Source organism: Xenopus laevis, chromosome 8L (assembly GCF_017654675.1).
Source record: "Xenopus laevis strain J_2021 chromosome 8L, Xenopus_laevis_v10.1, whole genome shotgun sequence".
Lineage (NCBI taxonomy): Eukaryota > Metazoa > Chordata > Amphibia > Anura > Pipidae > Xenopus > Xenopus laevis.
Window position 1 is genome coordinate 50,237,622 of NC_054385.1, and position 24,724 is coordinate 50,262,345.

The following is a 24,724-nucleotide window of genomic DNA, read 5'->3' on the forward strand; positions in this document are numbered from 1 at the left end:
GGCCAGGGTGTTCAGACGAGTTTTGCTTTACTCTAAACATCTCCATGTGCCCACCTTCAAAATGGAATAACGTCACGGCCAATGCGGTGCCCGGCAATTTTTTTATGTTGATCGACTTAACAGACACATACCTCCCCATCCCAATAACCTAGAAGGACCAACAATTCCTCAGCTTTGCAGTGCTGGGCAGACACTACTAGTTCTGTGCCAAAAAAACAGCAAGCACTCCGTAATCCACTCGTAGAGGGAAACGTTCAAGTTTATTTCAGCAGGTTAAAAACATCACAATTCTGACGCATTTGGTATCGAAGATACGTAGTCATAGGCCTATGATGATTTTAACCTGCTGAAATAAACTTGAACGTTTCACTCTATGAGTGGACTATGGAGTGCTTGCCGTTTTTTTTGGTCTTGAGTGCAAATCACCTACTTTGGTGAGTGCAGTTTTCCATAGACTTGTATGCTTGCCTAAAGTGTGTGCGAGCCCAGAAGTGTGGGACCTGGGGTTTGTACACCCAGGTCATCGTTGAAAAAGTATGAGCACGTCTCGCTGTTTTAAGGAGGCTCTTTGCTGTTAAATAATTATTAAAAACATCTTCATGCTCCCGTATTTAGACAATGGTATAGGAATACACTGGCACTCAAGGCAGTAACCTTGAGTGCCAGTGTATTCCTATACCATTGACATATTGGGGGTTGCTGTACCCTCCTGCATTGTGCACCAGGCTACCTTAACGGAAGGAAAGTTAATAGTGTGCTCAGCTTCGCCTTGTTCTAACCCGTATTTAGACGACCTTCCCCTCTGGTCACGCTCTCATGCCACTGCCCTCAACAACACTGAGGGGTGTCTCCTTATACTTATGGCACATGGCTGGAAGATCAACAATGCCAAGAGCACGCTAGTACCCACCCAGACAATCATGTTCTTAGGGGTTCAGTTCGACTCCAGGATCCACAGAGTCAGAAATGAATCAAAATCAAAAGGGAAGCAGAACATGCTGCAGCACATGACCCGATAACTGTCAAAGACTGCATGTCCTTCTCCATAGAGGTGCTGCAGTTTGCACAGTTCCAGATGCAGCTCTTGCAGTTGGAGTTCCTCCAAAAGTGGCTCAGGGTACACCGCAGGTTGGATGTCTGGCTCATTCTGTCATCCTGTCACAGCAAACAAAAAGGTCCCTACAATGGTGGTTCCAAGAGGCCAATCTCAAAGCAGAGAAACATTGTTCCGTCTCAGAGTGGCGTTTAATCAAGACCGACTGCATCCTCATAGACTGGGGAGTATTCCAGCACAGGACCATGCAGGGCAAGTGGTCCCCCAAAGAGAGCCGACTCCACATAAATATTTTGGAGCTCTGAGCAATTTACCTGTCTTTCAACCACTGGTCTCCACTACTGCAGAACCATCCAGTAAAAGTAACTCGCTCTTGTGTGCACATAAACCGGCAACTGCCAGGGTCTATTATCATATCTGGCACCCATTCATTACTTGTTGCAGAATCAAGTCGATAGACCACTTCCATTACCAAACCCCCCACTTGTTGGAATTTCTCCAAGATGGCCTGGACAAGGGTCTTGGTGTGAACTCTTTCAAAGTACAGGTGTTGGCCCTCTCCTTGTTGCTCCAGCAACAGTTGGCCTTCCACCAGGACATCAAGACTTTCCAGCAGGCGCAGCTCATTTACAACCTTCTTTCCACCATCCCATACCACCATGGGATCTCAGTTTCATTCTTCGAGCACTACTGACACCACCATTTGAAACTCTGGCCACCATCGACCTGCAGTTACTAACTTGGAAGGTGGCATTCCTTGTGGCAATCTCTTCCCGCCAGGAGAGTGTCTGCGATTGGATCTTTGCAAACCCTCATTTTGCATTTTTTACTAGAACAAAGTAATCTTGAGAACTCTACCAACATTTTTGCCAAAGTTAACTTGACCTTCCATATAAATCAAGACATCGTCCTACTGTCATTTTGTCCCAAGCCTTCCAACAGCAAAGAACACCTATTACATAACTTGGATGTGGTGTGTGCCCTAAAATTATATATCCACAGGACAAAAGATTTCAGATTCGCTTTTTAAACTTTACGGGGCCAATCGCAGAGGAACTAAGGCCTCCAAATCCTTCATTGCAAGATGGATAAAACTCCTCATAATCAAAGCCTTCAAGACCCATAATCACAGAGCCCCTTCAGAGTTTTAGTGCACTCCACTTGGGCACTGAGTAAATCATGGGCACAGGCCATCAATGCATCGATGAATCAGTGAAACAAGTGTGCAAGGCAGCACATCTTCTCAAAGTTTACCATATATGTGTACAAACTGATCTACAGCACAGCTGTTATAGACTGATAATGGTATTCTTAGAAACTGGTGAGGACAAAAAATATGCCTTGCATGCTTTACTACAGTTTTGATAAAGAAAATGTGTTGTATGGCAATATTTGGATTCATATTTAAATTTTATTCAGGTCTTTAATACGGTGCCAAGTGCAAGTGAAATACTTCAGTGTTCCTAGACCATTTCTTTTATTTTTAATAATTTGGTCTGTTAATGAACTTGAAATTGGTTTTAGATGCAATGTCAGTCTTACTTTTACCTGTTATAATTAAAATATGTAGGTAAGTAAAATCAGATTCATTTATTTGTAATCAATTGTGTGTGGAAGATCCAATTATGTATTTAACATTTTTCCCAAGAGAGGCTGTAGACTGTTCTACCAGTGGTCTTGCCAGAGCTTAATATGACCACATCCCTACCAGCCTATTATTGGCACTTCCTTGCCCTCCTCTACATTCTAATACTTCCACGAATTTGCCCTTCAAAGCCTTAAACTGTAATTTATCTTCCTTGACCAAAACATAATACTGCCACTTACTTATAAGCACAAACAGGTAATAAACCGTATTAGGCACAAAAAAGTAAATGCCACAGAATGAAATTGTATGAAGGGGGCCTGATCACAAGCGCTTACAATTTAAAGGGTGTGCCAAGAGGTTAAGCATGTTGTTTTCTGCTGGGGAGTGTCTATTCGTTTATACTCAGGGCAGTAAGGATGTGAAATTCACTGCCAAAAGGATGTTGACTTGGCTTATTTTGTAACAGAAGAGAAACAGAAAGGCATTCAGAATCATATTTACTTGATTTAAATATTGCAGGAAATGTAAAATATTAGCAAACAAGACAATCAAATTATCTGAAGGTAGTTGCTTCTTGTTTTTATTTAACACATAGTAGCTAGTGCACCTCCAACCAGGCACTTTCCTTTTGCGTTTCTCTCTTTTTGTCTTGAGCTGCCAATTAGGAATCACTGAACACTGATTTAAAGGGTTTGTATGTTTGTTTAAAGTTTAGTATTTTTTATTATTTGTGGGTTTTGAGTTATTTAGCTTTTTATTCAGCTGCTCTGCAGTTTTCGTAATTAGGTTAGGTTAGGGTCCAATTACCCTAGCAACCATGCATTGGTTTGAATAAGAGACTAGACTATGAATAGAAATATGAGTAAACCATAGAAAGTAGCAATAACAAGTTGCTTTACAGATAATTTTTTTAGATGGGGACCAGTGACCCCATTTGAAAAAGTCAGAAGAAAAAGGCAAATAATGAAAAAATTAGAAAAAAATAAATGACGACCAAGTGGAAAGCTACTAAATTACTAAAAATTAACTTAGTGATGAACCACCACTTTAAGAAAAGACTCGCTGAACTGAAATCCAAGGTTTCACAATGTTGCTGGATTAACTTTAATTGTTTATTGGTTATTATTGTATTGGAACATAATACAGAAACATATTATGCAAGATGCAAAAAAATATACCCCCTTTTAACATGCGCTCAATGAATCAGGCTTCTCTAGAAAAGTCCCATAAATACTATCTGAACTTTCAAAAATCAAATTTTTCGATTTCCGATTGAAAGGAAACCTTTTTTTTTTTAAACTTATGTAGTGTTTATGTACATTTTCTACATAAGCCCAAATGAATTTGCTAATATCAAAAAGCAGTGTATATTTTCCCTTTGTAGTTTGGAAAATCCATATATACTACATAATATAATATACTACTTACAGAACCCAGTGACTTGGTAACTTTATCTTTATATTGATGAATACAGTTGTACCCGGCATGCCCAAGCTGTCTTCACATCTTAAGTCTAGCAGTGTACATATGCCTGTGTTCATTTGGTAAGGAAACCAAACAGGTTAACATCTACTAGAAGATGACTTGTGAGAAAATGCATCCAGTTGAGCTTTTGTCACAATGTTATACCACAGAATAGTTTTGAGAAAGCTCAGCCACAATTTTGAAGCCAAAACAGTTAAACATATGTGGTTTGCTGATTTCTTTATACTATGCAGTCTGAAAAAGAATCAAACCCATAGATAATGTATGTCTTAATAATGTTTCCATATGAGGTTATCAATAGCACATACTATTAGAATAATATCTTGTTCGTTAAATCCGTTATCTAAATTGCTAAGTGATGTTTTTATAAGGTAAATATTAAGAGGAAAAAAATCTTAATATTTACCATTAATCCTTGACCCTGCACACCATTTTTTGCTTTCATGTTGGGTGGAAGGTGCTATATACTCCAATTTTTGTATACTATGTTTTTATAAGGTCCTGCAGTGTTTTGACTCGTGAGCAACATGTTGCTCTCCGACCCCTCGGGTTTGTTTCTTATTGAATTTCTGACTTAAAGACACGCTTTAATTGAATAAAAATCATGTGTACTGCCTAACAGAGTTGTGGGCTGCAACTCCGCGTAGGGGCTGCCAGTAGTCAAATCAAATATTTTGCATGATTATGTTGCCATCCAACATACCATGGCTCACAGGTAAAATAAGGTTGGGGACCTCTGGTTTAGAGGGACAGTTTCCCTTTAGTGATGGGCGAATTTTTTTCACCTGTCATGGATTCGCAGGGAAATTCCGCATTTCGACATCTGCAAATTTTGTCACAAAAATTTGCCGCAGAAAAAATCCACCGCTACAAAAAAGTTGCAGAAAAAAAATGGCCGTAAGAAAAAAACGGCCGTTGACTTTAATGCATTTCGACAAAAAATGAGCCTTAACAAAAAACGGCCATTGACTTTAATGCATTTGAAGTGAGAAAAAATTGTTGCACGCGTAAAAAAATTGTCGCACGTAAAAAAAAAATTTGATGCCCTTTGACTTTACTGCTTTTCACAAATTTCACTGTTTCATGAATTTTTTCGGCGTTTCGTTAATTTTTCAGTGAATCGAAATGAGACAGATTCTTTTATCACTATTTCCCTTTAATACAGTGGTACAGGTATAACTCATGAGAAAAAAACACAGCAGTTCAGTTATGCCAGCAGCCATTTTGAAAAGAAGGCAATACAGTTTATTTCTTTCTGCCATAGCTCCAAAGTGGCCCATACCATTGATATCACAAGTGGCATCCGGACCATTCCTTGTCCTTGCTGCCAACATGTGTGCAGCAGCCCAGTACTTAGCACAGATGTTTTTCCTGTGTTACATGTCTGCATTCTTTACTTCTAAATTCCAGATGGTTTATCATTCCTGCTTTTTAATCACTTGGTCCACTGCTTAAAAAAGAAATACTGTACTTTTTTTTAAACAATATACCCAGAGTATGTAAGGCATCCACCCATATTTTTATTGTCCTTTGGTCTTTATTAAAGGAGATCTGAATGCACCAATGCATTAATCCTGATGCAGAATGATATATTAGTGAAAGAAATGTTTTCTTGCAGTGAAATTACATTTTATTATTACAGTATTTTGTACTACAGTTTCTCTTCTCAACTCTCAGGGGCTTATTTGTTATGCTGGTAAAAATCGACAAGATAATATTTTTTTTTTTCTTAGAGCGACTTCCGCCAGAAATGATGTAAAATAACCGCGGCAAATAGGACGTTCGCGTGGCGTAAAATTACACCCAATTTGATAAATTTGCCATTTATTGTACACATAGTAAATATGCCCCTCGTTGTCTTCAAGAAATTTATGGGGGGGGGGCACGCTGGAGCACAAGAGCATACCGAATCAGATAGAAGTCTCTATTAGTCCTAAAAGATTTCTCCTGGCTAATTAATATTTGTTCATATATGAACAGACGTGGAAATGCTGTCAATATGCCTCTATTCACAGAGTGATGTTTTGCCAGTTAGGGCAACATCATATTGGGCAATGATAAGCTCTTGTGGCCATCCTTTTTTGTAACTAAGTGGGTGGAAGACAAAATGATCCTTTTTATTTGACCTGCAACTGCCTGAAAGTGAATCCCTTTGAGATAAATGAAGGGCTGTATTCTAGCATTTTATCCCCTACCTGTCATGAAAGTGCAGTGGGAGATTTTAATTGATTTCCATTCATGGGAACTGAATAAAGTCCTCGCCCGCTCCACAACTGCAATCATAATGCTCAGAATAGCCTTGTGTGCCACTGCCCTTTGAAATAACCAAATAGGCTAAACCTAGCACACCATGGGGCAAATTTGCTTACCTCGGAAGTTGCGCTTCGCAGCACTTCGCCACACTTCGCCAGGCGTAGATTCGCCAGGCATAGATTTGCCAGGGCTGTGCAAATTTACGAAGATCTGAAGTTGCGCACAAGTTACCGTTCATTTGTGAAGTTGCGATATCGATATTACGATCAGTGGTTCGAAGTTGCGATATCGATGGCAAATTTGCATACGGCGTGCAGTTAAAGTACAATGGCCGTATATGCAGCAGCAAACACATTACACTACACAAGGCCAGGGAACCTTAATAAATGTGTTCTAATGCCCTTCACATGTGCCCACAGTATAGTTTAGGTGCCATATGTTATCAAATGTAGGGGGGAAGAGGGTACCCTAAAAAACATTTTTTGATAGTTTTCAGCCTATCATCCCTTTAAAAAGTAAAAGACGCCAGCGTTTTTTTTAGGACTTAGAAAACATTTCAACTTTTTTTGGACCAATCCCTATCTACTCTATTCGCCTGGTCTGAGGTGGCGAAGTAAAGTCTGGCGATAGAGGTAACATTCACGAAAATCCACAACTTAGTGAATTAGCGTAGTTACGTCCCTTCCCCAGAGCGCAACTTTGCCTGGCGTTAGGGTGCAAAGTAGCGATAGAGTCTGTCTACTTTGCTTACGAATTTACGCCAGCTACAGTAAATCGGCGAAGTGGTAAAATGACGTCACGCTGGCGAATTTTCGCTAGCGTTAGCCACTTCGCCCTTTAGTAAATTTGCCCCTATATAGGGCCAGCCTTACTATATATATACTGCACATACTAATGAATCATTTATTCCAGTAGAAAGCATTAAGTAAATGATATGGATAATAATTGCTTGAATTTGTTTTGATGAGATGAATACATTTGCAAGTGCATGCAAGTGTCAATATATGTAACAGCTTTCGTATTTGTGGAGAAACATTAATTCATATAGATTTTCACACAAACAAAGTAACATACATTATCAACACAGAAAATTAATCAGTTGTCCTTTTGTAATATATGCTTCATTAAATACCATACAAAACAATGCTAATTCTGTATTTATTATCCTATAGCAATGGTTCTTAAACTGGGGGGCTTTTTTCACTAGGGGGACTTCAGTCAGTGGGGGGACTCCATCTGAAGGTAAGTTAGGTTTAGAATTGGGGAGAAGGGTCTTAGACACACATAAAAGGCCATCTTTAAAGTCAGTTAGGGTGAGATTTGGGTTGAATATGTATTTGCTTTCCGAGGTATTCATGAAGGGCTGAATGACTTACTGTATGTGTGATGTTTCTATTCTGTAGGATTCTAACACTTCAATATGTGTGCAGTGTACTCATTCCAAATTCCAAGACAGTTTGAATCTCTTAGGCTTCTTCAGAATGTCCCCAGTATGCTGATTGCAGAGCTTACCATCAGACCCCAACAGCAACGCAGGATGGGGAGCTGTGGCACATAGCACTGTATGTGTGATGTTTCTATTCTGTAGGATTCTAACACTTCATTATGTGTGCAGGGTACTCATTCCAAATTCCAAGACAGTTTGAATCTCTTAGGCTTCTTCAGAATGTCCCCAGTATGCTGATTGCAGAGCTTACCATCAGACCCCAACAGCAACGCAGGATGGGGGGAGCTGTGGCACATAGCAACACAAGTTGTTGACTGATAGTTAGTGAGAAAAATACACAGATTGACAGGAATTATGTATTTAAAGTATTTAGATGATGATTTTAAATTCCTTTGTATGGTATATGGGCTTGAAGTACCTGAGTGACTATTTCACATCAATGCTTTAATGGTTAGCGATTTTAGACATTACAGATTTTTGCCCACTTTTTTTCATTGAACGTTATATTGCTGTGGAAACAGATAAAGTTTCTATCTTCCTGTCTCTTTCCCTTGTGTCATTAAATAAAATGGAGTCTATGGGAGATGGCCTTTCCATAATTCTGAACTTTCAGAATATATATATATATAAAATATTTTCTTTGCTCAAAGGATCAAAAGGTGGCACTCCGGTAAGATAAAAAGGTGGTTTTATTCCAACAGGTCACTGACCAACGTCACCTGACATGTTTCGGGAGTAACTGTGGTTTTATTTCAACAGGTCACTGACCAACATCACCTGACGCGTTTCGGGAGTAACTCCCTTAATCATAGGCTTATGATTAAGGGAGTTACTTCCGAAACGCGTCAGGTGATGTTGGTCAGTGACCTGTTGGTCTTTTTATCTTACCGGATTGCCCCCTTTTCATCCTTTGAGCAATCAGCATTTCAGTGGGGAGACTGATGGCAGAGCACCCCGGATCATTACAACTAAAGAATGGAGCTACACGAATAAGGACACACAGGGGGTGAGGGGGAGCGGCATGTTTTTCTTTTTGTAATATTTTCTTTGCATGCTTTTCTTTGCTATTACTTGTCTGTTTAATGGAAAAAAAGCATAAAGGAAATACTTTCTCTTTCAAGGCTTGAATCTCAGAAGGAGAAACTATATTGGTCAGATCACTGCAGGTTTGATTTATGGCAATACTGCATGAACCCTGGCTTGTTAGTGAAACACAGAAGCAGGGCCCTTTATTTCTGTTGCATTTAACTGATATATTGCATATACAGTGACCTGCGTGACTTCTCCCAGTATTGTACAGGTAATTACATAAGCTTCTGAGTAATCTCCCCAGGTTGGATACCGTTATATAAAAATAGACTTGTATCAATATTCCATATTTGTACCTGACACACATGCACAATCACTCTGATCACATTACTCATAGTATATAAGTATGTCGATATTGGTAAACGTAACCTAGATTTCTTTGCTAGGTGTCTGAGTTAGGTGACTATAAAACAAGCTAGAGTTCAGCATCCTAATTATTCATAATGTAATCACATGTCATGTGCAAAGCCCTGTCTGGTCCTCAATAGCCTTCCCACAGTGTCTTAGTGGCCCACCAGAACAAAAGGTCTGACTACATAAGATTAAAATAAGCGATCATCCCATGTGCATTCAGTGGAGCCGGCGGATAATGGCTCACAGCACAAGAAGGTCAGCACAGAGAAACTTATGCTATAAATACTCCTATTATACCCAGGAATCAGAAGCCAACTACTGACACATCCAATGTATGTTACAAATCATTTTATTCTTTTTCCACCTTTTTTGTATTACTATTTGCTTTTATGAGCTGTCAGAGGCAGAGACGATTTTTTTATATACTTTTTTATTTTTAACTGTACATATATTCTGTAAAAAAAGAGATGTACAGTGGTGGGGTTTCCATATCGACAAAGTCAGTTGTAAGATATTGAATTCTAAATTAATATTGTCATAATATTAATGATATATCTCATGATAAATACAGGACTTATGAAATAAAATACTAACACCTGCATTATTGCCGAATTTTTGCTATAGAATAATCTTATTCTAGAATCTGGATATTTTGGGGTAATTTATTAAATAAATGAATGGTACAAGGGGGCAAATTTACTAAAGGGCGAAGTGGCTAACGCTGGCGAATTTTCGCTCTGGCAAAAGAGCGTTACTACGCAAATTCACTACGTTTTTGATTTTACTGAACGTTACCTCTTGCGCCAGAGTTTACTTCACCAGCTCAGACCAGGCAAAGTGCAATAGAGAAGATAGGAGTTTGTCAAAAAAAAATTTTTGGGGTACCCTCTTCCCCCCTACATTTGATAACATATGGCACATAAACTATACTGTGGGCACATGTGTAGGGCAATATAAGAACTCTATATACTTTTATTAAGGTTCCCTGGCCTTGTGTAGTGTAATGTATTTGCTGCAGCATATACGTCCATTGTACTTTAACTGCACGCCATATGCAAATTAGCCAACACTAGCGTAACTTCGAACTGCTGATCGTATTTACCCTAGCGTAACTTCCCAAGCGTTCGGTACCCTGTGCGCAACTTCGAATCTTCATGAATTTGCGTTGTCCAGGTGAATTAACGCCTGGCAAAGTTTTGCGATGTGCACGAAGCCAGCGCTGGCGAATTTTCGCAGGTAAGTAAATTTGCCCCATAAATGGGCCCAGATTTGTGAAGATTTTTAAAGTGTATCCAAATATTCCTTCTTGTACTCTTAAGTATTGCAAACAGGACAACAGATGCACTCCGACTGAATGGATTTATTGTGTTTACTCTAGGACCAGTATATTATATTTATCTTTCAACTGGTACTAGACGGAGATGATAGGTAAAGTAGATACAATCAATGGACGGAGTGGTCTATTACTAGCTAAATAGACTTTTATAAACTAGCTGCCAACCAGCTAAAATGTATTTAATTGATGAACCATGATAAAGTTACTTCTGTGGGTACAAACTTTGAAGTTCTTGAAATGCCCTTTGAACAGTGATGGGTGAATCTGTGGCGTTTCACTTCGTCGAAAAAATTTGTGAATTTAGTGAAAAATTCTCTAATTTAGTGAAAAATTTGTGAAACAATTTTGATGCACACAGTGATTTTGTTGCACATCAAAATTATTTTGACGCACACCTGTGTTTTAACGCGCAACATTATTTTTTTGATGCGCAATGCAATTTGATGAAACCCATCCATTCTTGTTTCGCTCAGTATACTGCTACACACGTGCCCTGCCTACATTGTAAGAGGACTCCTATGTTTTCAAAAGAAAAAAAGTGCTCACATTTTTCCAGTTTCTTAAAAACATCTGTGGTTTGTTACATTAGCTCTGGTCGACTGGTAATGGTATCTACTACAACTCAGTCTATATTGCTGTTTAACCAAAAAGTACCATCTATGGTTTATATATTACTAATAGCTTACTAACACAGGCACAACTAATATCTGGGTGCTTTTTATCCCAAGTTAAAATGAATAAACCATATATTTATGTGAATGAACCATATATTTATGTGTAAATGTAAGGAATCTGAATTACTATGTAATTTAACGTGACATGACTCCAATTGAGAATAGTCACAGTTGTGTCATATTATCCAAAGAGAACTTCAAGTACCATCTGAGTAGTAGTTAAATGAAAAATAAACTCCAACATATACAGGGTTTAACAAAATTGTTAATATAAAAGAAAAACAGTAAGACTGGAGGAGGAGGGTTATCCCTTAATGTATTTATACATTAAGTCCAGCGCTTGCTGTAACTCCCTGCTCATCTCTGTGACCTTCTGGGCCAGGCCAGAGATCATATCCAAGAGGAGGTGGGGCTGGTCAGTTTCAGTAGCAGCATCAGCTGCTCTAGTTGCCACCACGTCTCCTTCCTCTCCTGAGTGCTGGGGACTGGGAGCTTCTTCAGGTGGTGTAGGTGAAGTTACTGGAGGACCTGCAGCAGGTTCCACTGCCTCTTCCTCTCCCCCTTCTGCATCCGGATCATCTTGGATCCACTCAGCTGGCAATGAAAGAATTTCAGTTTATTAACTTAATACACAACTTGCATTTGTACAGTATGAATTATACAGGATGAGGTGTGTCATGTAACTACAGGAAAATTAACACATTTTTGCTCAAAAATAGCAAAATAAATAGGAATCAAGTGGATTTATTGTAATTAAGAAAATAAAGCTATTTATTCTGTTTAAATAAATCTACCTTTATTTTCCAACTATGGGGCAGTATTAGAAGTAAAATTATTATTAGCTATGGTACAGGCCTAAACAAACACACATTTTCTCAAAGATAGCAAAATAAATAGGAATCAAGTGGCTTTATTGTAGTTAAGAAGAGAAATCTATTTATTCTGTTTAAATAAATCTGCCTTCTACTTCAGCTCTTTACTCATTCATGAGTTCTGTTTGCCGCTGCTTAAGATCACTCTAGAGATCCTCTGGACGGCATGCAGCCTCAGATGGATGTCATACTGCCTCCTCAGCCTCTCCAGTCGCAGGGACTGTATTACGGGGGTCCCAGGGGGGGATGTTGTCATATCCCTCCCTCTTCATTCATAAGGCCTGGACCTGCCATCTTAGCTATAGAAAAGTTTTCCACTCATTGGGTATTTATACTGGTGATGCACATTTTTGACGGACATATGATGCTCTTCACAGACGATTGTGCCGCTCACGTGCTGAGTTTGATGCTTGCGCACCAAGTTTGAGGCGCAGGCGCACATTTTGACGAATTAGTTATTGCATTGAGTAGCACTCAAATACATTATGATTTTTTTTATTTTAGTAATAGTGTGACTACATTTGCCAACCATGAGGCAGTATTAGAAGTAGCACTTAGAATTAGAAGAGGTAGGCCTCAACCAGAAGATATTTGCCAACGATGCGGCAGTATTGGAAGCAACATTATTTTTAGGAGCTTTAACAGACCTCAACCAGAATAAATTAGACAACCTTGTGGCAGTATTAAAATGAACATTATTAGAATTAAAATTAGGTTTAGAAGAGGTAGATAATCTTCAACCAGAATAAATTTGCCAACGATGCAGCTGTATTGGAAGCAACATTATTTTTAGAAGATTTGATAGATCGCAATTAGAAGAAATTAGACAACCTTGTGGCAGTATTAGAATCAACACTAGTAGAATTAAAATAAGAATTAGAAGAGATAGGTATACCTCAACCAGAAGAAATTTGCCAACGATACGCAGTATTTGAAACAACATTATTTTTTAGGATCTCTGATAGACCCCAACCAGAAGAAATTAGACAACTATTCTGGCACCTAATTTGACAAATCTGCTATTGAATTGAGTGGCACCTTTCACATAATGCAAACCTTCAATACAAGTATAACCCAACACAACACTAGCATTAGTTGAAGAGATTGTTAATGCGTTATTTGTATGATGACTGAGGCAGCGGAACTTTTGCCAGCAATGATTTCACAGACCTCATTTGTGTACTTGCAGACATCTCACTTAGAGGCAGCAGGACCTTGGATATTAATAGTATGACTACATTTTCCAACCATGTGGCAGTATTAGAAGTAACATTATTAGAATTAGGTGAGGTAGGCCTTAACCAGAAGAAATTTGCCAACCATGCGGTAGTAGTAGCAACATCAGCAGCAGTATTGGAATCAACTTTATTAGAATTAGTTGAGGTAGGCCTCAACCAGAAGAAATTTAACATCCGTACGGCAGTATTAGCAACAGCAGCATTGGAATCAATTTTATTAGAACCGAGGTGGCCATACACAGAGAGATCCGCTCGTTTGGCGATGTCGCCAAACGAGCGGATCTCTCCCCGATATGCCCACCTTGAGGTGGGCAATATCGGGCGGATCTGATCGTGGGCCCTAGGGCCCAACGATCGGATCGTAACGAATGGGAACGGGCGGTCAGATCGCGGGACCGCATCAACGAACAGATGCGGACGCAATCCGACGGGATTTTTATTCCCATCTGATCGAGATCTGGCCGACTCTCGGCCAGATCTTGATCAGGGAAGCCCGTCGGGGGGCCCCATACACGGGCCAATAAGCTGCCGACTCGGTCTGTCGGCAGCTTTTATCGCCCCATGTATGGCCACCTTTAGATGAGGTAGGCCTCAACCAGAAGAATACAGCAGTAGGAGCATTGATAGGCTCCCTAATGTCAATCAGGTGTGAGCACTGCGCAGAGACCAATTAAGGAAATGGTCAGCAGCACCAGAGATTTATGTGAATCCACCAATCCACAGAGTATACAAAAAATGTTCCTGAGTCTGGTGCGCTTGTTCGATATAGAATCCCCAATGTCTAAATAAAGATAGAAATTCTATATAGTGTATTACAGTTTTTCCCGACAGGTAAGTAGGTTACTCACAAATTAGCTGCTTGATTTTATGCTTGTCACAGGGATCGTTGCAGCGTGCACTCGAAGTAATATCCGGTATACCTAGGGGGAAACTGCAATAGTATACTATAGCCAGAGCTTGTGTTTCGCCACCTGCGGGCAAATTGCACTTACCGAGTCTTTTGTATGTAATGCATCTGGTTCAAACAGATCGTTGTGTGGGAGGTGGACTGTCAGTTAGCGATGATTACAGGTAGAGCTCCTGGTCCGTTCGGTGGTCCGGTATCCGACTTTGGGGATAATATAATCTACTCCACTCGTAATTTGTAAGATAATATAATTTATTTAATAGCAGAGGCCCAAAGCGTTTCGTATGGTATATACTTCATCAGGGGCATATGATATGCCCCTGATGAAGTATATACCATACGAAACGCGTTTATTTACTAGCAGAGGCCCAACGCGTTTCGTATGGTATATACTTCATCAGGGGCATATCATATGCCCCTGATGAAGTATATACCATACGAAACGTGTTGGGCCTCTGCTATTAAATAAATTATATTATCTTACAAATTACGAGTGGAGTAGATTATATTATCCCCAAAGTCGGATACCGGACCGCCGAACCAACACATGTAAAGGGAGCCCGGCAATAGACCCGTACCGACATCAACACAGGACACCAGACACTCTGAGACAGGAGCTCTACCTGTAATCATCGCAAACTGACAGTCCACCTCCCACACAACGATCTGTTTGAACCAGGTGCATTACATACAAAAGGCTCGGTAAGTGCAATTTGCCCGCAGGGGGCGAAACACAAGCTCTGGCGATATTATACTATTGCAGTTTCCCCCTAGGTATACCGGATATTACTTCGAGTGCACGCTGCAACGATCCCTGTGACAAGCATAAAATCAAGCAGCTAATTTGTGAGTAGATCCGACTAACCTACTTACCTGTCAGGAAAAACTGTAATACACTATATAGAATTTCTATCTTTATTTAGACATTGGGGATTCTATATCGAACAAGCGCACCAGACTCAGGAACATTGATAGGCTCCCGCCACAAAAACATTTGCAGACAATGCAGTAGCATAGCAGTAGGAGCCTTTATAGGCCCCCGCCACAAAAACAATGCCGCAGTATAGCAGTAGGGGCATTGATAGGCTCCCACTACAAAAACTTTCGCCGACCTAGCAGCTGTATAGCAGTAGGAGCATTGTTAGGCCCCCACCACATACAATGCAGGAGTAGTACTAGGGATAGCAGGCTGCAGCAGCATTAGCAGGAGCAGACATATCAGCCAGATGGGCAAAATTATTGAGGAGGAGTCTATGAGAGGAGAGTATAGGCGGCAATGGAGAGAGTAGGGTACATCTGTGAGGAGGAGGAGAGGAGGCTAGTCTCTGATGTCTGCAATGGGCACTTGGTTATCCCCGCTTATCCATGCCTCATTAATTTTTATGAATGTCAGCATATCCACACTGCCAGTGGATAGCTGTGTCTGCTTCTCAGTGACCACCCCACCCGCGGCACTGAAGACACGCTCTAACAGGCACACTGACTGACCCCATGTAGCCAGCCTCCATATGCTCCAGCCGCTGTTGATGATGACTTTGGGTGCTAACTGGACCTGCTGCTGCCTGATGAGGCTCGAAAAAGCTCTTCCACATATGAGATCTCATGAGATCTCCGCCTTTGCTGCTGCTGCTGCTGCTGCCGCTGCTAGGCCCCCGTCTCTGCTGGATGTCCGGAGTAGTGGAGGCCTGAGAAGTGTCAGACTGGGGGAAGACATCCACCAGTTTTGAGCACAGAGCCCTCATCAATTGACCCACCCTCCCCTCTCTCTGGCTGGGAACTCCCCCACCTTTCCCTTGTACCGTGGGTCAAGCAAAGTGGCCTCCCAGTAATCATCCCAGTCTTTGATTGAACAGATCCGGGGATCGCTCAGGAGGCAAGTCTGCATATGAGCAGACAGGTAGAAGAGGTGCCCCCAACCAACCTCTTCTTCACTGCCCTCAAATGCAAAAGGTCATCTACCTCCTCCACCTGCTCTGTGCCCTCCCAGCCGCGAACAATAGCTGGGGTGGTTGGGTGGCGTGTGCCCTGCTCCCCATGCTGTGCAGGCACCCAGTCCTCCTCTCCCTCATCCTCCTCACTGGGCACCATCTCCTGCTCATCCTGCCTCCCAGCCCCTTCTGCCTCCCTACGGGGCCTGCTCTCCTCCTCAGGCACGTCGCCCCCCTCTTGCAGGCCGTCCAACGTGTGCTTAAGGAGGAAGACCAAGGGTATAACATTGCTAACACATGCATTGTCCCTGCTAACAAAGCATGTGGCCTGCTCAAAGGGGGCAAGTACTCGGCAGAGCTGCCTCATCTGTTGCCACTGCTCTGCACAGAAGTACCCCAAATCTGCCCTCTGAGTACCCCTGGCACTGTGCTCCAGCAGGTAATTGCTGACCGCCCAGCACTGCTCTACTAGGCGCTCCACCATGTGCAGGGTGGAATTCCAGTGCATCGGCAGGTCACAGATCAGCTGGTAGGGTCGCAGATGATGCTGTTGTATCCGTGCCAAAGAAACTCTGGCTGTGGGGGACCTGCGAAAGTGGCCGCATACCTTACGTACCTTCTCCAGCAAGTCACCCAACCTTTGGTAGCTCTTCAGGAAGTGCTGCACCACAAGGTTGAGGACATGTGTAAAGCAAAGTACATGGGTCGGCCTAGGTGGATGTCGGCCAGCAGGTTGTGACCATTGTCGCATACAATATTACCTGCTTGGGGCTGGTGGGGCGTGAACCACTGCTGCTCCTGAGTCTGGAAGGTGCCCATGAGCTCAGGTGCACTATTACTCCTCTTCCCCCAGGCAGAAGAGTTGCAGCACAGCCTGACAGCGATTGTGCTGCACTGAAGCGTAACTGCGGGGACGCTTCAGTGGTGGCTCATCCATAGTGGAGGAAATGGCCGTGTGAGGTTTGTACCCAGGGCCGGAACTAGGGGTAGGCAGGGTAGGCACGTGCCTAGGACGCAAAGCTGAGGGGGCGCCAGGCACGTACCTGGTCTTTTGCCTACCCCATGTCCGGTCCTGTGTCTCCCTGGCTGCCACTGGTAATTTGCGTTTTAATGCGATGGCGCGAACACGAACCCGGCGCCGTGGCCGGCCAGGTTGCCTAGGGCGCCTGGCCGGGTTGGCCCGGCTCTGTTTGTACCCCACGGGGAGGCACCTCTAGCCTGAGGGGAGCACCCCTGCTTGCACCCTCCCCAGCACTCATGAGGGTGACCCAGTCGGCAGTATATGAGATGTACCTCCCCTGCCCATGCCTGCTGGTCTGTGGTGCAATGCACCCTGCCGCCGACAGCATGATCCAGCAATAGGGACACATACTCCACCACCTGCTGGTTGAGGGCAGGGATGGCCTTCTTAGCAAAATAATGGCAGCTGGGGGTCCGCCAGATCCGCAATGGGGCTGCTTCAACTAGCTGATAGGGCAGCAGCTGCACTGACAGAAACTTTGCCAGGCAGGCATTGAGCCTCTGCACTTGGAGGTGGTTGGGGGAGAAAGGTGCCTTGCAGCCAAGGAACTGGGGGAGGGAAACCTGATGGAACAGGGGCTGCATGATGATGGCAGTGAGGAGGAGGAGGCTGCAGAAGAGGCAGAGCTACACAGTGGCCACCTCCAACTGTGAGCCTCAGAATCCTCTTCCCTTGCTACAGGGGATGGGGAGCTAGCATCTCTTCCCTGAGGAATGGGAGGAGGTGGACCACCCCTGCCCCCCCTGGTGCCCTGGCACTTTGGTGCTGCTCCCACATCATCCTGTAATGACGTTTCAAATGGGAACTTAAAGCCGACGTCCCCATATGTGAACCTGTCTGCCCCTTCGAACTGAATACTGAATAGTCCCACTGAATGGCCACCGCCTTGTCTGCTATGGAGGGCTGGTCCCCACTCATACGCCCAAAGGCTCTGGACCCAGGTGCAGTGATGCCCTGTTGCCTGCCCCCTAGCAGTGGTTGATGGGATTTTCTGCCTCTGTGGGGCTGGCTCTTCATCATCATTCTCATCCACAACATAAAGTTCGCCCCTGAACTGCTCCTGTTATCCTCCTGAGTCAACTCCCAGGGTCTGTCCCTGTCATCATCCTCCTCCAGACCCTGCATCATATATGGCATCCAAACCCACATCCAGCATGCTGGTGTCTGACCCCACACTAGAAGCCTGCTGCCCTGCCATTAGGGGACCCTGACTAATATCCCCTACTGATGTGGACTGTGCCACAAGTTCAGAACCTCCTCCTCCACATCCTCCATCCCTGCCTGATCATCAAAAAGATCCTGAGTGTCTGGGCCCAAGTCCACCTCAGAAGACTAGATTCAGTAGAGGTTCTCTTCATCGGTGTCAACAGAACAGTGGCAGCATAGCCGCTCCAATAAATACTTATTATAGATATGCAGAAAGAATGCAGAGAGGTTTCATTTTAACAATGCTCTGTGTATTTATTTAAGGGTAATTAACACTGCACATACTTCAAAAAAATAAAAATGTCATTATGTAAGGCACACTAGTTTTCTCCTTATTGCTCATGAAAGATTGCTCTGATAGAGGATGGCAGCTTCTTAGGCTGAATCCATATGGGGGAAAACCAGAAATCTTGCAGTAACCCCTAGCAACCAACAAAATATATGACGTTAACCAGGCGAGTGGTATCCCTATAAGGATTGTTCCACAGAAGAACTAAAGACACTTGGGAAGTTCTGGCATTTTGCAGTTAGGTCCTCCACTACTGCATCACTCAGCTCTGTTGTGATTCTATATTCCTCAGCATGTAGCTTTGGTCTGCCAATAGTAGGGATGTGCTGAACCAATAATTCATTTTGGATGAATCTTGACCCCAAAGACAAACCATATCAAAACCCAAAAAGCCACACTTAAAGGACAACTGAATGTGACAATTTTTTGTTTTACAGATGATGTAATTTTTTATTTGTCTTAAATGTAGATATGAAAAGTTAGGGTTTGGATTCTGGTATTCTGCAGAATCTTTTGTTGAGAATTGTGTATTTGGTCAAATCTAAAAATGATGGGTTCAGTGCACCTCTATTTGAAAATAATCACTATTCTTAAAAAAAAAAAAAGACTAGAAATCAACCGAAGAATTATATTTGCATATATTTTCTGCAGCTTTTGTAAACTTCAAATCAGGTTGTATTAATGGACCTCACAGTTACATACTATATACACAACACTTCAGTTATGTACACAGGGAATTTTATTTTTATTTTCAGCTTTACATAATACAATTTAATAATAACTCATGATGTCATTTTCATTGTATGGGTCTCTGTCATATATTTATTAGATGCACCAAATCCAGAATTTGGCATTTTTCAGCATGTTTCAGCCATATACAAGTGTCTGGCCAAACTGAATCTGAATCTTTAAAATCAAGTGACGTTTTATTACACAAACAAGGAAGTTGAGATTTTATTTTACTTGTGCTGCATGTGCGATTCTTTTGACCCTTTCTAGCCATAATTTGCATATACAAATTAGGGTTCGGATTCAGTTCAGGATTCGGGATTCGGACGAATCCCAGAATAGTGGATTTTGTGCATCGCAAATATTATTGAATGAACAAATGATTCACCTTGAATTCACAATTCATAGAATTTTTAGTAAATTATCTGCTCAGTCTTTCAAAAATGTACCCAGTGAAGGAAGAATGGGGAGCACTTAATATAAAAGGATTAGCTGGTATAAGGGAGTTAGTATAAAGCAAAAGTTTAGTTGTAATTATTTTCTCTTTCACACAGATACAGTTCAGGTGAAGAAGATATCAGTCCATTGACCACAAAAAGGACCCTGATGTGTAAGTAGAATCAATGTAAATGTAAGCTGCAATTATACATACTGTAGAGGCTTTAAAAAACATTATGGGGCAGATTTATTAAGGGTCAAATTGAAAATTCGGAGAAAAAAGTCGAATCAAGTTTGATCAAATTTGAATCAAATTTGATTTGAGTTTTTTGGGTTGTTTCAATTCATCCCAGTTTTAATCATTCGATTTTATTAATACATTTCGCCAGATCAAATTTCGAATTCATTCGAATTTAAGGGAGTTCAAAAAAACTCACATGAATTGATAAATGTGCCTCCCCGTGTAATCTGTTATATACATTATACACATTAGCTACTGTAAAATATAAAGATATTAGTATTAGTCACAAAAGAGATTCCTGACCATATAACCATGCACCTTATGTTAATCATAAATACTGAAGCTGTTGCTACCAGGAAATTAATTATTCTAGCATTCAAAAAAGAGTCCACAGTCAACCAACAAAGCCACGGTGAAACATATTTTTTAAGCATTAGCTGCAAATTCATATGGATTTTTCATTTTAGTGCTAAGCTCGATTTTATTACATTAACATTACAAATTCTCTTTTAGAATCCTGTGTTGAATAAACGAGCTGATGGATGAAGATGAGAAAGAGAGAACAAAGAGGTTAGCATTCCCTCTACATTTCTGTGCTGGGTAGAAATGCTATGCTATCATCTTAGACACAGTCTGAAAGGAAAAAGTAGTAACGTTGCACTTATTGGAACATTTCTATGATGGACCAGCCACACTGAGTGCATGTAGTATAGAACTATAGCAGGTAAAACTAGAAGTTGCTGCTCACTTGAAAAAATTGTATCATCTGAAAACTGGCATAGATTGGTCACATAGTAGATGTTGTTAGTACTTGTTCTATAAATGAAGGCACATTGGAACATTTATATACTAATACAGATTTTGACAATGTCCCATATTCAACCCATCTCCATATTTATTTTGCTCAGCTTTGATCAGAAACCCGAAATCTCCAATAAGACGTGAAGTACAGGTATGGGAACTGTTATCCAGAAACCCATGATCCAGAAAGCTTCAAATTATGGAAAGGATGAAAGGAAGCTCTTTTTTTGCCAAATAATCAAAAATTTAAAAAAAGATTCCCTTTTTCTCTGTAATAATAAAACAGTAGCTTGTACTTTATCCAAACTAAGATATAATTAATCCTTATTGGAAGTAACATCAGCCTATTGGGTTTATTCAATATTTACATGATTTACTAGTAGACTTAAGGTATGAAGACCCAATTTATGGAAAGATCTGTTTTCTGGAAAACCCCACACTTTCTAGATAACAGGTTCTATACCTGTAGTAGAACATACTCTGTTTGCTAGGCTGAGATGGCACAGCATATTTCTTCCTAATTTGCCATCAAAACCATTTATAACAATACATGAAGACTTTGTTACTATGTCCCCTTCATTCAGTTTACTTGGGTGTGCTAGGCACTTATTTAAATAATTTGTAGAATTGCCTTTTATAAAATAAAAATACATTGCATAACTACTTTCTACTATCTGTTTCCCCGTTTATTAATAGAGTGTGTTTCCCATAATTCTCTCTAGCTTCTTAATGTTCTTAATGGATTCAAACCAACCGTGCCCTGTAAATTCGAGATCATTTCTTAAATGGTATCCTTGAGATTATACCCCTTTTGAAGGCAACATTTTTTAACCACACAATGGAACAGATTGAACAATTTATAAGGTTATCAAAAGAGCGATTCACCTTTAAATTAACTTCCAGTATGTTATATATAGGCCTCCTCAAATTCAAAATGTATTTTTTTTTCCTTCCTATTCTGCCTCATAGGCTGTGGTAAGTCACAGACCCCAGCAAACCAAAAAATATTGTCTGCTAGGCTACATTTTTTATTGTTACTTTTTATTTATTATCTTTCAATAGAGACCATCCCAAAATGATCTTCCATTCAGATTTCCAAACTGCACCCTGGTTGCTAAGGTAACTGGGACCCTAGTACCCAGACAGCTCATGAAATTCTAAACTGTAGCACTGCCAAACAGAAATGTAATAAAATTGCGCCAAAAAATGAATATCTTAGATTAACATTGTTTAACTCATGCACAAAGTTACTTTTAAGGTGAACTACCTATTTAATTAATGGTACCCATTTAATACTACCCATTTATTTTGAATGTTTAAATTGTATGTGTGTATGTTATATTTTAATCAAACAGTTCTGACATCACACATCCATCATTTTGAATTATATTTTAAATATGTATAAAAGGAATGCATTATCCCTTATGACTTTCTGCTTTCAGTTATGTGAATTTAATAGATATAAAAGAAAAACACAGTCATCACAAGCACTGCCTTTCAAAGGACTTTTTTTATTTTTGTTTTATCCCTCTATCGTTGTCAATGTCCAACACCATCCAATGTTGACAACAACCGTTGCACAACAGTTCTCTTTTATTGAGGTTAATTCCATTCTGCAGGAAAGCAGCAGATCAACCTAGTATCACAGTGAACTACTTTAAGAAGACTAAGCAGATAAACAGGTTAATAATAGCTAGGTCTAATTATAGTAGTGGAGCTTGATCTGTTAAGAAGAAAGAATTTTACTGCAGGACACATTTTATTCATGTTTAAACTTCTATCTCAATGTAAACTTTAAGGGGGATATTTATGAAAGGTCGAATTTTAGAGCTTTGTGAGCTTTTTTTATCCCTTGAATGATCTCAACTTGAATGGTTTCTAATTTCAGAAAAAACTTGAATATAAAAAACTTGAATCAGTGCAGTCGAGGGGAAAAACTCGAATTGAAGTTTTTTGAGAAACAAACTGAAATCACTCAAACTGATCAAGTTTTGGGGCAAACACCTCCAAAAAAACTTGAACATCATGTAGGCTCTTAACATCTTCAAATAATTCAAGGTACCTCTGCCATTGACTTCTACTTGACCTTGGTTTTTGATGGTGTATTTTCGGATTCAAGCTATTTCCAGCTTCAGGGTATAATAATTCTCAAAAAACTTGAGGTTTTTTTTACCCAAAAAAAAAAATCAATTTTTGACTGAAAAATACCCTCGAAAACTCACTCGACCTTTACCCCCCCAATTTAAAATACTCATCATAGCTACACTCCTATGAACTACGAAGCAAAAATGTGTATCCAACTGCCAGGACCTCATAATATGAATTGTAGTTGAAGGCCAACAGGAAGCAAACAAAAAGAAGTGTTTACTGGCAAAGAAATGTATATTTCATATCAGTATACCATATGTAAACACATGCAGAATTACATAAATTTAAAAGTTATTTGCTTTATATCTATTAGAAAACCTTCATAGACTATTTGCTTTATAATGTTTTAGATTACAATATCTTTTTTTAACTAAAATAAGTCCCCAAATCCCCAGATCTGTGAAAACTTAACAGTTTTTATTGAACACTAAGGGGGTTATTTATTAAACTCCGAATGCAAAAATCCCGAAATATTTGTGATTTTTTTTTATAAAATCGGACTTTTAAAAAATCACGAATTTGTCAGGATTTATTAAACCCTGAGGATGGAAAAGTCTGAATCAGAAAATCCAGCATCTCAGGCATGTCGAGATTGCAAATAAGTCAATAGGAGAAGTTCCAATGATTTTTTGATGTGCGCTGGGTTCCCGAAGTTTTCAGGCAAAAAGCATAAGAAGTCTTAGTTTTTGGGTGAAAAATCCTTAAAAGTTGTGAAAATCTGATTTTTTCCCAGCACGCAAATTTTATGGAAAATGTTATAATAAATAAGCGTAAAAAACCTGAGCGGAGTTGCAGAAAATGTTGAGATTAAATCGAACTTTGATAAATAACCCCTATGTAAGGTCTCCTGTGCAATCAGCTCAGTAACATCAGGACAACATATCTTTGCTTGGCCTAGGACTGAACAGATAGACCTGTTGCACTGCGTCCTTTGCAGGGAGTGGAAGTTTGGCTTTGCTAGCATTGTCATTGTGATTGTCTAAATATTTTTTTAGGGCATCACGCAACAAATCTGAGAAGAAGAGAAGAGAACGGTTTAATGTCCTCATCAAAGAACTCTGCACCATGCTGCAGGGCCATGGGCAGCCACTTAAGATGGACAAGTCCAGAATATTGCAAAAGACAATTGATTTCTTACAGAAGCAGAAAGGTATCTTGGGCTGACCTATCAATAGCAGCATTATTAAAACATGTATATATAGTGAATAAAGTACCCCCCTCTTGTAAAATATAAGGATATTATAAGTCCCCAAGGAGTTCCATGACCATATAAAAGCATGAGGCCGAAGCTCCGTTTATAACTCATGACATCACTAAAAGCCATTTGTGTGTATGTGTGTGTGTATATAAATATATAATACACAAAAGCTATGAATATCTTGTAAATTATATCCTTATAAACGGTGAGTTCTGAAGTCATCAGTTATAAACGGTGAGTTCTGATGTCATTTCTGTCACATGACTCACTAAAATGAGTGTATTATAATAAATAAAGTACCCCCAGTTGTAAAATATGAGGATATTAGAAGTTACCTCGGAGTTCCATGACCTGTATAGTCATGAAACTCCTCGGTAACTTATAATATCCTTATAATTTACAAGAGGGGGTACTTTATTCACTATATA

The 24,724-nt window shown here is 40.4% G+C and overlaps 1 protein-coding gene across 1 annotated transcript in view; it reads left to right on the plus strand.

Annotated features, from left to right (window-relative positions):
- Positions 1 to 24,724, plus strand: part of pasd1.L (PAS domain containing 1 L homeolog) — an 86,196-nt gene that overhangs the window by 23,482 nt on the left and 37,990 nt on the right. The window contains exons 2-4 of the mRNA XM_041572757.1: positions 20,025 to 20,080; positions 20,663 to 20,719; positions 24,094 to 24,248. Coding sequence (XP_041428691.1) covers positions 20,688 to 20,719; positions 24,094 to 24,248 — 187 coding nt within the window. The 5' untranslated portion in view covers positions 20,025 to 20,080; positions 20,663 to 20,687. The remainder of the gene's footprint in view (positions 1 to 20,024; positions 20,081 to 20,662; positions 20,720 to 24,093; positions 24,249 to 24,724) is intronic.